The sequence below is a fragment of the Pipistrellus kuhlii genome, unplaced genomic scaffold (assembly GCF_014108245.1).
Source record: "Pipistrellus kuhlii isolate mPipKuh1 unplaced genomic scaffold, mPipKuh1.p scaffold_m20_p_16, whole genome shotgun sequence".
Classification (NCBI taxonomy): Eukaryota; Metazoa; Chordata; class Mammalia; order Chiroptera; family Vespertilionidae; genus Pipistrellus; species Pipistrellus kuhlii.
This window is the reverse complement of record NW_023425471.1, coordinates 16906597-16921345: the sequence shown is the minus strand read 5'-3', so window position 1 is coordinate 16921345 and position 14749 is coordinate 16906597. Positions and strand designations below refer to the sequence as shown.

The following is a 14749-nucleotide window of genomic DNA, read 5'->3' as shown; positions in this document are numbered from 1 at the left end:
TTTTAAACAAAAGTCACATATTTATTTTCATACTTCTCTACTACAATTTTAGATGTTAATTGACCATAATTTGTTATTTCCATCCTTCATATAGCTGTACTGAAGGGCTCCAAGTTAAACCAGTAATGCATATGAATGGCCCTTAAAATCTGCTTTCCAAATAATTCACAATAATGCTTTCAAAACTACAGTCATTTATATTAATTTTAATTTTATAAAATGTATTTCACTAATAATGGAATACTATGCTGCCATAAAAAAGAAGGAATTCTCATCATTTGCAGCAACCTGGATGGAATTGGAGAACATCATGCTGAGTGAAATAAGCCAATCAATGAAAGAGAAACACCACATGACCTCACTCATTTGTGGATAATAAATATCATTATAAACTGATGAACCAAAAGATAGATACAGAGACAGTAAAGCAACAAGCATATTGTCAAATTTCAGCGGGGAGGGGAAGAGGATCTGGGGGAGATAATAGATCAACTGAAGGACTTGTATACATGCATATAAGTACAACCAATGGACATAAAGCTCTGGGGAGGGAGGGGATGGGTGGGAGGGAGGGAGGGGGGAAAATAAAATAAAATTAAAAAAATAAATAAATAAAAATGTATTTCACTAATTATTAAACATTAAGAAGGCATCTATATTTTTAGATCATGTTTTGTAATAGAATAGTAAAAACTGTCATAAGTATATTTTGAGATGAATATCTTCTATAACAATAAAAGATGAATATGCTAATTAGACTGCACATCCTTTCAGATATCATTCCTTCTGGACAAAGCTGTGGCAGGTGGTGGGAGGGGTCCGATGCAGAGGCAGCTGCTGCAACGGAGGGGGCCAAGGCCCTTGCATAAATTTCATGCATTGGGCTTCTAGTATATTTATAAGCAGTATATGGCTAAATGTTGAATCCTCAGGCCACTTTTTCATGGACTGAAGATGGGCAAAATGATATCAGTAGAACTCTTGTGATTTTTTAAGCTAGTAAGGTTATTAAACTGGGTATGTTTATTGTCTTTCTCCTGTCAGTATAGACAAGATTATCAGTTGGATTATTAATCTTTATTTATAAATAACATGAAGAAAGTGAATTTCTTTAGATGGAGCAGGACTAGTTCTGTTCCTACATTAGGATCAAAGTAGAGCATCCACAAACATTTCATTGACTGGTAGGTACAGTGGCTCATATTGAGTTTACTCTTGAGTGCATTTGGCTACTGTACCAGACTTGTCTTTCTTTTTAATCTGAAACAGAATTAGATCTTCACTGGTATTCTCAAGTATTTTGATTTACTTATTACTTTTTAAAGTTTATTTTATTGTTGACAGTATTACAGATGTAAGGATTAAATGAAATATCACAATATTAAATAGATAAAACATGTGGTTTATAATCACTGTTCAGCTACTACAAGATAAAGCATGTTGGATAATGAATATTTTTTTTTATTTAGGGGGAAAAATAGATGAGTAAATGTATCATTTGTTTGAGTTGGATATTAAAAACAAGAATCATATATTTTATCTGCAGCCCAGATCTTCCCTCTGGATTTATTTATTTATTTTTGTTTGTTAATCCTCACCTAAATATATTTTTTTTCCATTGATTTATAAAGAAAGTGGAAGGGAGGGAGGGGAGAGAGAGGTACATATAGAGAGACAACAATGTGAAAGAGATATAGATTTATTGCCTCATGCTGGTCCTTTGACCAGTAATCAAGCCCGTGACCCTTAGGTCTGAGGGTAGATGCTCTATCCATTGAGGACCCAGTTAGGGCTATTCTCTGGATTTATATGTCTACTTCCTTAATGTTTCTATTTTGATGTCTCAGGGTTTTGCAAATCCATTATATCCCAGTAAACTTGTGGTGGGCAACTCCACAGCCAACAATAATTTCCTCGTTGGCCCCTTCAATATCATATAAAAGAGTCAACATCTATAGAGTTGCATAATCAGGAACCTCAGAATCCTCCTTGATACTCTGTCTCTTACCCACACCCTCTCCCATTTAATCACCAAGCCTATGCAATGGTCACAAAACTCTGGGGAGGGAGGGTATGGATAGGAGGGGAGGGGGAATGGTAAGATATGTACACAGATAATAATTTAATAAAAAAATAATTCTTTACTGTTGAAAATATTACATATGTTGCCCTTTCCCTCCATTGTCCTCTTCCAGCCTAGCCCACAGCTCCTGCCTTCACCCCCATTGTCTGTATCTATGTGCACTTGAGATCAATGAATATTCCATAGCTTTGGAGTGAAATTTTCTAAAGATGTCAATTAGTTCCATCTTATCTAGTGAGTCCTTTAGGATTGCTGTTTTTGTTTGTTTTTTTGTTTTGTTTTTTTGTCAAGAATATTTATCCAATGATGTTAATGAGGTATTAAAGTCCCCTACTATGATTGTATTAATGCCAATTTCTCCCTTTTTTATTCACTTTCAACTGCCAGAAAAATGTTTTCCATCCTTTCACTTTCAATTTGTGTAAGTCCTTTGTTCTGAGGTGGGTCTCTTGCACACATCATATATGAGGGTCATGTTTTCTTATCTATTCAGCCACCCTATGTTTTTTTATTGGAGCATTTAATCCACTTACATTTAAGGTTATAGATAGGTATTTGTTTGTTGCCATTTTTATTCTTTATGCCTGTGTTCCTTCTACTTTCTCTATTTCTTCCTTTTATAACAGACCCTTTAGCATTTCTTGCATTGCTGGATTGATGGTAATAAACTCACTTAGACCTTTATTATCTGTGAAGCTCCTGATTTATCCTTCAATTTTGATTGATAGCCTTGCTGGATAAAGTATTCTTGAAATCAGTCTATTGCTCTGCATTATTTTGTATACTTCATTCCATTCCCTTCTGGCCTAATGTGTTTCTGTTTAAAAATTATTTGATAGTCTAATGGGAGATCCCTTGTAGGTAACTTTCTGTCTCTTGCAGTCCTTAAGATTCCTTCTTTGTTGTTAATGTTTGCCATTGTAATTATTAATTGTCTTTGTGTGGATCTTTTGGATTCATCTTCTTTGGACTTCTCTGTGCTTGTGTGACTCCCAAATTAGGTATTTGCTCTGTCATTATTTCTTCAAATAGGTTTTCTATTATTTCTCCACTTCTTTTCCTACTGACATCCCTATCATGGGGATGTTGCTTCATTTTATGTTGTCCAAAAGCTCCCTTAAATTCTCCTCTTGCTTTTTAATTTTTGCTGTTCAATTTGGTTTTTTTTCCTACCATGTTTTCTAACTCGTTGATTTGGTCCTCCACTATTTCTGTTCTGTTGAAACCTTCCACTGTGTTCTTTATTGCATGTATATCATTCTTCATTTCTTCGTGACTCTTACACATGTTGATGAATTTCTCCTCGAGATGGTTGAGCATGTTTCTATCCATTACTCTGATTTTTTTTTCTAACATATTACTAGCCTCTATTTCATTTAATTCCATTTCTGGTGATTACTCCTTTTTTTTCCTTTGGGGATTGTTTCTTTGTCTCCCCATTTTTACTGTCTCTTTTTGGCCCAGAGCACACTGCTTGGGTCTGAGAGGTTGAAGCCCTTAGCAGTCCAGTGGTCTGGGAGTTATCATTCCAGAGGATGGATTTGCTTTGAGTCTCGATGCTTTATTGTTTCTGTTCTCATTTGTACCTCCTTCTCCTACTGATCTGGTCCCTCATTTGTCTGCTTCAGACGCTTGGTGTCCACAGTGGTGTGTACATAGTTCGTCTGGTGTGAAACTCTCTCTGAATATCAATGGAAAAATATCCTCAGGTGAGGATTAAAAAAAGAGAAAGAAATAAAGAAACATCAATGATGACAGAGAATCACTAATCAGCTTCCCCCTTCATGGCCCAACTGGGAATCGAACTGTGACCTCCTGGTTCATAGGTTGACACTCAACCATTGTACTACACTAGCCGGGCTCCCTTCACGTCTTTTAAGTCTCTAGTCAAGTCACCCTTCCACAGAGAGGCCTTTTTGTTAACTGTCTAGTCACTTTGTTTCTTTTTACTATATTTACTTTAATTTTATTATATTTGTTAATATTGTATTATATTCAGAGTTTCTATAACATGGAAAATTTTAAAATAATGAAAAAGTCTGCATTCTGAATCACTAACTTAAAAATAAATATTGTGAAAAACGTGAGTATTCTTTGGAACCCCTCTCAAATATTTTCCTCCCCACCCTCACTATCACCACCATGTATATCATTTGTCTGTCTGTCCTCAGTGCCATTCCTGGCTCTTCCCATGAAAATGACACTTCCCAGGATCCCTTCTTAAATTGGTTACCTGCTTGGTTTAGCCAGTGGTTGGTATGTGGAGATATTGAAAGTAAGAATAGAAAAATTAGAATATTCTCTTTCCCTCTGATTGTTTTAGGATGCATCTTCATCAGTTACTGAGAATGAATCTTCCAAGATTCTAGCTCTCTCTAGAAACAGCATTCCTCAGGGATGCTACATTCCCAAAGGGAAGCTCTCTGTGATTTCAACTCCTGCTGGGTGGTCCAAATTATTGGTTTCTAGTAACACCATCTTCAAGTCTTCCCTTTGTCCCTCTAACCTTGGGAATGATAGTGGTTTCCTGTATTGCTAAACTACTGATGGCCTACCATCCTTTGGGTAGGTCCTCATTTATTCCAACATTTTATATTTAACTTTCTATCTTAATTTAGTTTTATTACATTATCTGGAAGGATATTTTCCCTCATACCTTATCTTTTCTCCATTGCCATTTATTTTCATGAGTCATTACAATGTTTTTATTTGTTCATTTCCTGACTCACCAATTAATTTTTAAGCATCATAAAAGTCTTGATTTTACATTTGAAAAATTTAAAATGCTTATATTTTTATTGGGGGTGATATTGGTTAATAAAATTATATAGGTTTCAGGCATACAGTTCTAAAATATTTAATATATATATTGTATTGTGGGTTCACTACCCAAAATCAAGTCTCCTTATATCACCATTTACCCTCTTCTATTTCCCCATCACCCTTGTTGGCCTATGAGTTTTTGTTTGTTCTTTTGTGTGTGTATGGTTTTTGTTTTGTTTTGTTTTTGCTTAGTACCTTCACCTTATTCACCCAGTCTGCCAAACCCCGCTCTGGCAACTATTAATCTGTTCTCTAATACTAATAGGCCAAAAATCAAACAAACAACAAACAAAAAACCCCACAAGGAAATCTTACCTTTGTGACTGTCTGGATGGACCTGGAGAATATTATGCTAAATGAAATGAGCCAGAGAAAGACAAATACTATATGATCTTACTTATACTGGAATCTAATGAACAAAATTACCTAACAAAAAAAATAGACTCATAGATCCTTTTGAAATTTTTACTGCTTTCATCCCTGGTGCTCAGAGCATGGAATAAATATTGGCTGAATAAAGCAATAATAAATCACCTCAATTAATTCTCTCAAAAGTACCAATATTCCCATTTTTATGAATGAGGTCCAAGCTGCTAAAATGTTAAGTAATTTATCAAAGCTTGTAAGTAGAGATCCAGTTCCAAAGCAGAGTTGCCAATTGTCCTGCTGCACAGCCTCTTTTCTGCAAAAACAAAATGAGGAAGCAGTCCTATTAGATACTCATAAAAACTTGTTGATATTTTCTAATGAATCATTCCAGTATCTTTATGAACTTGTCTCCCCCCACCCTTGACATATATACACCACTTGGATAAAATTGGATTGATTCATATCACCTTTGGAAAGCTTATAATGCATGTTTGTCCCAGCCACTGCCACAAAGGAAACAAGCATGTGTTTACATTATGCACATGTTCAAGTTTATGCAGCTTATATTCTATCCAACATATACCGTTGTCTCTATATGTAGATCCTTCTCCTTCTAGATCACTTGCTCAGATGTCTTCTCAGACAAAACTCTTGGATTCATCATAACTAAATATTCCTTTATTTCACTACTATTAATAATATTCCTCTTTACTTTTTTATTAGTAATTACCTATTACTAATTTATTATATTACTAATAAATTACCTATTTTCTTATAAATGTACCTAGTGAGTAGAGAGAGAAATGCATTATTTGTATGAAAGAAAACAGTGATATTTCAAGTACCATAGAGATTTTTCAATAAGAAACCGGAAGTGCTCAGATTAAATAAAACCTATTAAGGAAAACTTGGGTATGAACTCCCAAATAAATATAAGCTCACTGAGTAAAATTCTCAATGTTTGTATTTCTAATATACTCTCTAAAATATATTTTCCATTTGAAAACTCTTAAGTAGCATGCAAAGTACTTTCCTATATTCCTCTCATTTAGTGTAAAGGGAATTGGTATAGAGAAGTGAAAATCAGATACAATCTATTACAAATAAAATGTTATATAGTTAATAATATTGTAATAACTATTGGTAGTATCACTTTGTAATAATATTTAAAAGTGTATTGGGACTATCATTTCATAAATTACATAAATGTCTAACCGCTATGCTGTAACACCTGAAACTAATGTAAATATTTTTTTTTCTGCTCTGGGCCATTTGGATATTTATAACTTCATTCGGGGGCCATACAAAAATATCAACTTAAAAATTAGTCTGCTGTATTTGATCAAACATTTTATTAACTCACTGTAATGTTAGAGCAAATGATTTTGCTGCCCTTATATGGCCCAAGGACCAGATGTTCCACACCCTGCTAATGTTACTTAACCGTGAGCAAACTAGTTGGCCATTTTTTTTAATAGCCTCAGTTTTCTCAACTGTAAATAAGAATAAAAATATGTATCTCATAAGTTTGTTTTAAGAATTAAGAATGATTACCTGGCCAATATTGCTAAGTCGTTGGGCATTGGTCCAGGAGCTAAGAGTTCAACAGTTTGATTCCAGGTCAGGGCACATGCCTGGATTGCTGGCCCCAATAGGGAGAATGCAGGAGGCAACTGATCAATGTTTCTCACTCATCCAGGTTTCTATCTATATTCTTCTCTCTTCCTCATTCTCTAAATCATTAAAAACATACTTAAAAAAAGAAAAAAATGAATGATAATGTGTGTGGTAATTTTTAGAGTCTCTGGCATATATTACACACATGTAAAGTAATTTTTAAAGTAAAATTGAAGGTGACATGATGTAATTTTATGTAAGTCAGTAAGAGAGAGAACAATAATGTATGATTTCACTTATATGTAGAATCTAAGGAACAACATAAATAAAATACAAACAAACTCATAAATACAGAAAACAGACTGACATATGTCAGAGTGGAAGGGGTCTCAGGGACTGGGTGAAAAAGTGAAGGTATTAAACAAAACAAAACAAAACCAACAACTAAAACACAAACAACTCATAGCCCTGGCCTCTATGGCTTAGTAGGTAGGGTATTGACCAGTGCACCAAAAGGTTGCCAGTTCAATTCCGGGCCAGGGCACATCTCTAGGTTGTGGGCTTAATCCACAGTAGGGGGGAGCCAATCAGTGTTTTGTTCTCCTGTTTGGTGTTTTTCCCTGTCTCTCTTTCTCTCTCTCTCCCTCTCCCTTCAAAGATACAGACAGCAATATTATGATTATCATTGGAAAAAGGGGGTGAGGGCAGGTAGAAAGGATAAAGGGAGGATAAATAGTGATGGAAGGAGACTTGAGGTGGTGAACACACAATACAATATATAGATGATGTATTATAGAATTTTACACTTGAAACCTATATAATTTTATTTACCAATATGCTCTAATAAATTAAATAATTAAAAATATATATGGGCCATAAATAACAATATTTGTCCACAAAGGCAAATTGCTAAAACAAAAGGACACTGGACTTCAAAATCAAATATATGTGGACTCATCATATTCTCTAAGTTCTGTCTGTGCTACCTTTGGAAAATTACTCAGTTTCTTTCTTTCTCGATTTTCTTACCTTTAAAAATGAATTTAACAATGCAAATCTTGCAAGGTAGAAAAAAGGTTTCAAGATTTGAAATATGAGGTTTCAATGTAATAGATGCACAGTTTATGTCAAAATATCAGGCATGAAGAAGTAATGTATCTTTAACATGAATATGTCTTCCTATTCTAATCTGTATTTTCAGTTTTTCACATTTTGTTAATGTCTGCACTTAGTAGGATGATTGAATTTTCAAACAATTTCAGAAAATGATGAAGTTTAAATTGATTACATTATTCTCTCTCTCCCACCCCCCCTTTTTGATAAAGTTTTTGACGCTTTGCCACCCATGCGCTATCAGGAGACTATGACTACTATCCTGATGTGGATCCAGCAGTCAGAAAGCAAACTCTCTGTACCTCAGGTTACTGTCACTGAATATGAAATTATGGAGCAGAGATTTGGGGAGTTACAGGTTTGTAAATATTTGACTGTCTTAAACAATACAGTGTAGATTTCATATAACAATAAATCACATGGGTGTAACCTTAATATAATATTAGAATTAAAGTACTTGTGGCAAGTACAATAGTTTTTCAGTTAGATAAATGAATATAAAAGACTTAAAATGCAATACATTATGTATTTGTGCTTATAAGATAAATATGCCATCTTAAAAGAAAGTGATATAGCCGAAACCAGTTTGGCTCAGTAGTAGAGCTTCGGTCTGCGGACTGAAGGGTCCCAGGTTCAATTCCAGTCAAGGGCATGTACATTGGTTGCGGCACATCCCCGGTAGGGGGTGTGCAGGAGGCAGCTGGTCAATGTTTCTCTCTCATCAACTTTTCTAGCTCTCTAGCTCTCTCCCTTCCTCTCTGTAAAATATCAATAAAATATATTTTTTTAAAAAGAAAGTGATATGGTCTACTTATGAAGTAAATTCTTTCTCATTTAGTATATATTTTAGCCACATTTGGATTATTATAAAAGCTATGGTATTATTTCCTACCTTTGCCTTATTACTTATTAATATTTCCAAACAGAAAAAGGTTAAATCAATGTAGTGATAAAATTAGTTTTAATTTAATTACTGGTTTTATGTAATATTGTGGTTAGTTATTTGGGTTTTAACAGCTTTATATTGGGAAATTAAATACTTATTTAGGAAATAAAGAAAATAATTTGTGAGAAATTTTAGAATACTTTCCTACTATTTATGAACAGTCTTGGTTGTATATTCAATCACATTTATAATATGTGAAAACATTTTCAGTAGTTATTTTTAGTAGCTGAAATAATATATCTGTATTTTGAGACTTACATTAAGAAAAAAAGGTTAAAATTTAACTTTGTATATTGAGTTATTTTTAAAGAATTAAGCAATATTTCTTAAAATAGTAATTTTAAAAGTATTGTTCAAACACATTTCTAAAAACCATTTTCCAGTATATGATTTAGAGTATTTCCTGTAGTCTAAAAAAACACACCAAAAAACCTATAATTGTTTAATCTTCTTTTCACTTTATGTTGGTATGTTTAATAATTGGGAATGATGCCAAATTTACCTTGGACAATATGTGACTTCATACAACTAAAAACATTTAGAAAAAGAGTACAAAGGTACAGCAACTAGGGGAGTGGATTAAGTATACAAGAAATAGCATATAGATGAATGGAAAAGTACATTGTTACTGAAAAGGCAGTGAAGATGAAAATGTTATTTATAAATATTATTGAGAAAATATATTAACTCAAAAAATGAAGTTAGAACTTGGCATCAAATGTTATACCAAAACAAAATGTCGCATATATTAAAAAGTTCAAAAACATTTTAATCATAAATTTTGTAGATATTTTTAATGTAAGTCTTTAAAAAGAGATGATGATGAAGCATCAAAATCAGTGGAAGCAATCATAAAGATTATACATATATTAGAGACAATTTAAAAGAAAAATAAGACCAAAGAAAATATTTATTTGCATAAAAGAAAAATAAATTAATAAGAAAATCACCAATAAGACACATAAACGACCATTAAACCTATGAAAAATTATAACTCAAATTGTAAAGGATGAAGTACAAATGTACAAAATAAGATACCATTTTCCCATACTAAGTTTAAAAAATCTGAAAGAGATAAGTGGAGGTCTGTTAGCAATGAGATACATTTTCACGTACTAATGGGAATGTAAATTGAATAATTGAGGAAAACTTTTCAGTACCTCCTAATAACATAAAATAATTCATTTAACTGTACACAGTAATACTATTTCTATGAAGTATGCATCTTATGGAAATAACCAGAATATACTCAGATACAGGCAGATGATAGATCATAAACATAATTTACAGCAGTGGAAAATCAGAATTAATTTTTAAAGCTAATAAAGGGAACTGGTGAAATGAACTAGAGAAGCCATTAAAATTTATGTTTTTGAAAAATAATGACATGGGAAAAGGCTCACAGTAAAATGCCTGGCTTAAAATGTAACTATATGCATGCTAGATATTGTCTAAATAATTAATCAAGAGTAGCAGTTTAATAAAGTAAAATCAAATTAAATTAAAAATTAAATTACCATAAAACAGAGATAAGATATTATGTACCTGTAAAAGTTACATGTTTGATATACTTGGAGGAATTTTATTAGTCATTTTATATAAAAAAGAGGGAATAAATGTGTATGTGTTTATGATAAGATCAGATAGTATTTAATTACACAGATAAACCCTCAAAGTTTATATAAAATCATAAGTGTCACATATAATGTATATTTTTCCAATTTTTAATCTTGAACCTTTATTACTTTATAACTAGAAAGTAACATTTAAATAAATATTGAGTAGAGGAATCCTAAAGATGGGCATCCTATTTATAAGGGATTACATAGGTTATTCATTACAAATATAAAACAAATGTTATAAATTCTCCCCAAAATTATTCTAGAATTTAACTATAATACTACAAGACAGACAAATGTCTTCTGAAATATATGAAACTTTAGTTAACTGGCATTAATAGACCATCTATCTGACAACATTCAGTTTTGATTTCACATATATCAATATAATTTAGTTATATTTTTCACTAGGGAGATTAGAAGTTGTCTTCTTAAAGGCTCAATATGTTTAACTTAAACTCTATTAAGTGTATAATAAATGCAATTATTCATACACAGACATAATAGAATAAAATTAGGTGTGCTAAAACTCTGGTTCAGTAAGATATAATTTTGAATATATTTGACAATGTTCATAAAATAGGCATAGATTTTCAAATAAAATATTACTGAATATTGTGTAAATTAATCTTATGATAAAAAGTAGAATTTAAATCATCAATAGTTTTCTGATGACTGATATTACATCATCTATTTTTTAGATGTTTGAATCACCTAGCTTTCATTTTAAGTACATTTAATTTAATTGGAGGTTGTTAATGAAACTGCGCAATGAAACATTATTTTTCATCAGTTAGTAGACATGTACTTTCCTTTTTCAATTTGAAGGCTTTACAAAGTTCTCTGAGAGAACAGCAAAGTGGTCTAAACTATCTGAGCACCACCGTAAAAGAGATGTCAAAGAAAGCCCCCTCTGATATTAGCCAGAAATATCAATCAGAATTTGAAGACATCGAAGGCCGCTGGAAGAAGCTTTCCTCCCAGCTGGTAGAACGTTGCCAAAAGCTAGAAGAGCATATGGCTAAACTCCGAAAAATTCAGGTAATTCAAGAGTTTACTTTTTTGCCTTGGCCTCTGTGACTCCATTGGTTGAGCATCATCATATGTACCAAAATGTTACCTGTTCAGTTCCCAGTCAGGGCACATGCCCAGGTTGTGTGTTCTGTCCCTAATTGAAGTGTAGTATGGGGGGAAACTGATTGATATTTCTTTCTCTCTCACTTTCCTTTTCTCTTTTTTAAATCAATAAAAGTATTTTACTTTTTATATTAATTTTTTCGTTTCTCTCTAATGATGCATTATAAAAATTTACAGGCAAATAACTTAATCTCAATAGTAAATTGAAAGTCAGTAATAAGATCAAAAGATTCAAATCTCTCTCAAAGAAAAGAGTAAGAGTTCTGCTTAGATTTTTTTAACATTACTTCTCCCCCCACAAATACTTTGTTATTCAGCATATAAATAGAGAAGTTATCGACCATGTAATATAATTTATCAGCATATTTCCCTTATATTTATATGTATAAGTTTGATCCCATCACATTTTACAAAACAGCTCCTACTGACTGCATTTATTTGAATGGTGCCACCATATTTTAATTACCCAAGGTGAAAATAGTAAACCAACGATTGCATTATATCTAAAGTCTCTTATGTGCTGAACCATTGTGATAGATACCAATAGTGGGAAGGGTCATTGAAGCATCATAGCAAAATGAAAAATCATTGCAACAAGAAACACTTGGATTTATATCCTTATACAGCTAACTTAGTTGTTTGTTCTCACCTTTTACAAAATAAAAAGACAGAATTGTTCTAAAACATCCTTTAAAGTACAACATATTTTACAAATGTACACATGTACATGTTTTGACATATAAACATGTTTGCACATGCCTTTACACACAGCCATAAAATCACATTTTTTTTTTTGCCAGTATCAGTGGTGAAAGAGGCTACAGATGCATGGTCCTTGCTTTTATTCAGCCCACATTCCAGTGAAGGAAAATGATAAGTGTATTTGTTCCCTTTGTTTCTGTAACATATTACCACAAATTGAATGGCTTAAAACAACACAGATTTATTATTTTTCATTTCTGGAGGTCAGAAGTTCAAAACCAGTTTCAGTGGCTAAAGTCAAAGTATAGGTAGGGATCTGATCTTCCTGAGGGCTTTAGGAGAGAATCTATCTCCTTGTCATTTTTAGCTTTTGGAAACTACATGTATTCCTTGATTCATGTCCTCACCCTCTTTCTTTAGGGCCAGCAGTGTAGCATCTTCCAGTTTTTCAAACTCTTACACTCCGGTCCCCCTTAATAAGGGCTTTTGTGATTACATTTTGCCCAGCTAAATAACCCAGGATAATCTCCCCCCCATCTCAAAATCTTTAACTTTCTCTCAACTGCAAAGTATTTGTAGCTCTGTGTAAAGTAATATATTCACAGGTTCCAGGGCATAGGGTCTGAAGATATTGGGAAGTCATTATTTAGCCAACACAGGAAGTAAATTACACAGTGTGGGAAATGTTGTGACAGTGAGGAGGAAAAAAAACCATAAAATATAAACTGGGAGAGGAGATTATGAAATATTCTTGGAACATGGGTTATAGGGGCTATACATTGAACAAATAGAATGCAGTCAACTAATGAAGTGGGATAAAGTTCCTGACAAAATGCAGCAGTGTGATCAATTGAATGAAAGTGGTTCAGTATTGATAAGACAAAGATATGTTCGGAGATTGACAAAAGATAGGATTGTAAAAATAGTCTGGGAGTAGATAATGAATGGTCCCAAATGTCATGCTTTGGAATATGAATTATAACAGAATAGTGAAAGGGTTACAAATAATAATAATAATAATGTGGGACTGTTAGTGGTATTTTAGAGGAGAGAAAATCTAATAATATTTGTGTTTTTAAAGCATCATTATAATAATAGGAAGGAGGAGGGAAGAATACTGACACCAAAATGCAGAATAGATTAGATTGGGTGAGATTGAGAGAGATACCAAAAAAGCCAATAATAAGGCCTGAACTAAGACAGTAGTGACAGGGAAGAAGTACAAAACCAGACTTGAGAGATACCAGTAAGATGTGCTATTGAATTTTTTTGATTTAGTCAAATGCTTTTAAAATTCATTATCATTAATCATGTTGAAGTTGTAACTTCCAGTAAAGCACATATTTTCTATCAAAATTTAATTAAGGAAGGATAAACCAGCACATCTAGACAGCATAGTTGAATTGTATGGAAATAAAAATGTTTGAAAATTATACATTTGGAAATAGTAAAAAAAAAAACAAAACAAAACAAAAAAAAACAGTTGGAGGGTTGGGGAAGCAATGTGAAAGAATAAAGAAAGATAGTAGCTTTTAATAATTTACAAAAAAGGTCATTTTTGCCCAATTTTGACTTTAATCTGATAAGGTAAATAAGAAATTAGAAGCAAAAGTTTTCTCTTTAAAGATGACAGAATGATGGTCTAAAAGTTCCCAAGTGGTGGAACTATTTAAACTGTCAATTGCCAAAAAAACAATTTGTGAAAGTTCAGGTTTAGGGAGTCTATAAATACACCATTCCAGGGAGTTTATTGTTCATAGTTTATTTTATGTACTGTAAGGACACATGGTTAGTATTATAAGTTGTTTTGAAACTTAAAATTTCTCTAGAGGGGGATATGATTTAATGTTCTTGAGAGTTACATACATTTTTTATTTCTAACAATTGCAAATTTCATACAATAGTGCTCATACAGTAGATCATAAAAATGCAGTCTTAGTAAAAGTATTATTTTCCTGAAGAGCTACTTAGAGACATCGTTCAAACATGGGAATTTTTCCTGGGCTTGTGTTCAGACATATCACTGTAATGAATCCAGTTGAGAGAAATCAGCACCCCAATAATATCTAAAAATGGGTCTCTGATTCCAGAATCACATACAAACTCTGAAGAAATGGATGGCTGAAGTTGATGTTTTCCTGAAAGAAGAATGGCCTGCCCTTGGGGATTCAGAAATTCTTAAAAAACAGCTGAAACAATGCAGGGTAAGATTTGCATATGGCACTCCTCATATGTAGATGTTTACATGCAAATGTTTTTTGTTGTTGTTACAGCTGTGGTTCTTAACCAGGGGTGATTTGCCCCTCCTAGAGTATATTTATCAATGTCTAGAGACATTTC

The 14749-nt window shown here is 32.7% G+C and overlaps 1 protein-coding gene across 4 annotated transcripts in view; it reads left to right on the top strand.

Annotated features, from left to right (window-relative positions):
• The window catches only part of DMD (dystrophin), a 1962662-nt gene that overhangs the window by 552508 nt on the left and 1395405 nt on the right, over positions 1 to 14749 (top strand). For all 4 annotated transcript variants that reach the window (XM_045582357.1, XM_045582356.1, XM_045582355.1 and 1 more), the window contains 3 exons: positions 8218 to 8363; positions 11399 to 11611; positions 14500 to 14613. In XM_045582357.1, coding sequence (XP_045438313.1) covers positions 8218 to 8363; positions 11399 to 11611; positions 14500 to 14613 — 473 coding nt within the window. The remainder of the gene's footprint in view (positions 1 to 8217; positions 8364 to 11398; positions 11612 to 14499; positions 14614 to 14749) is intronic.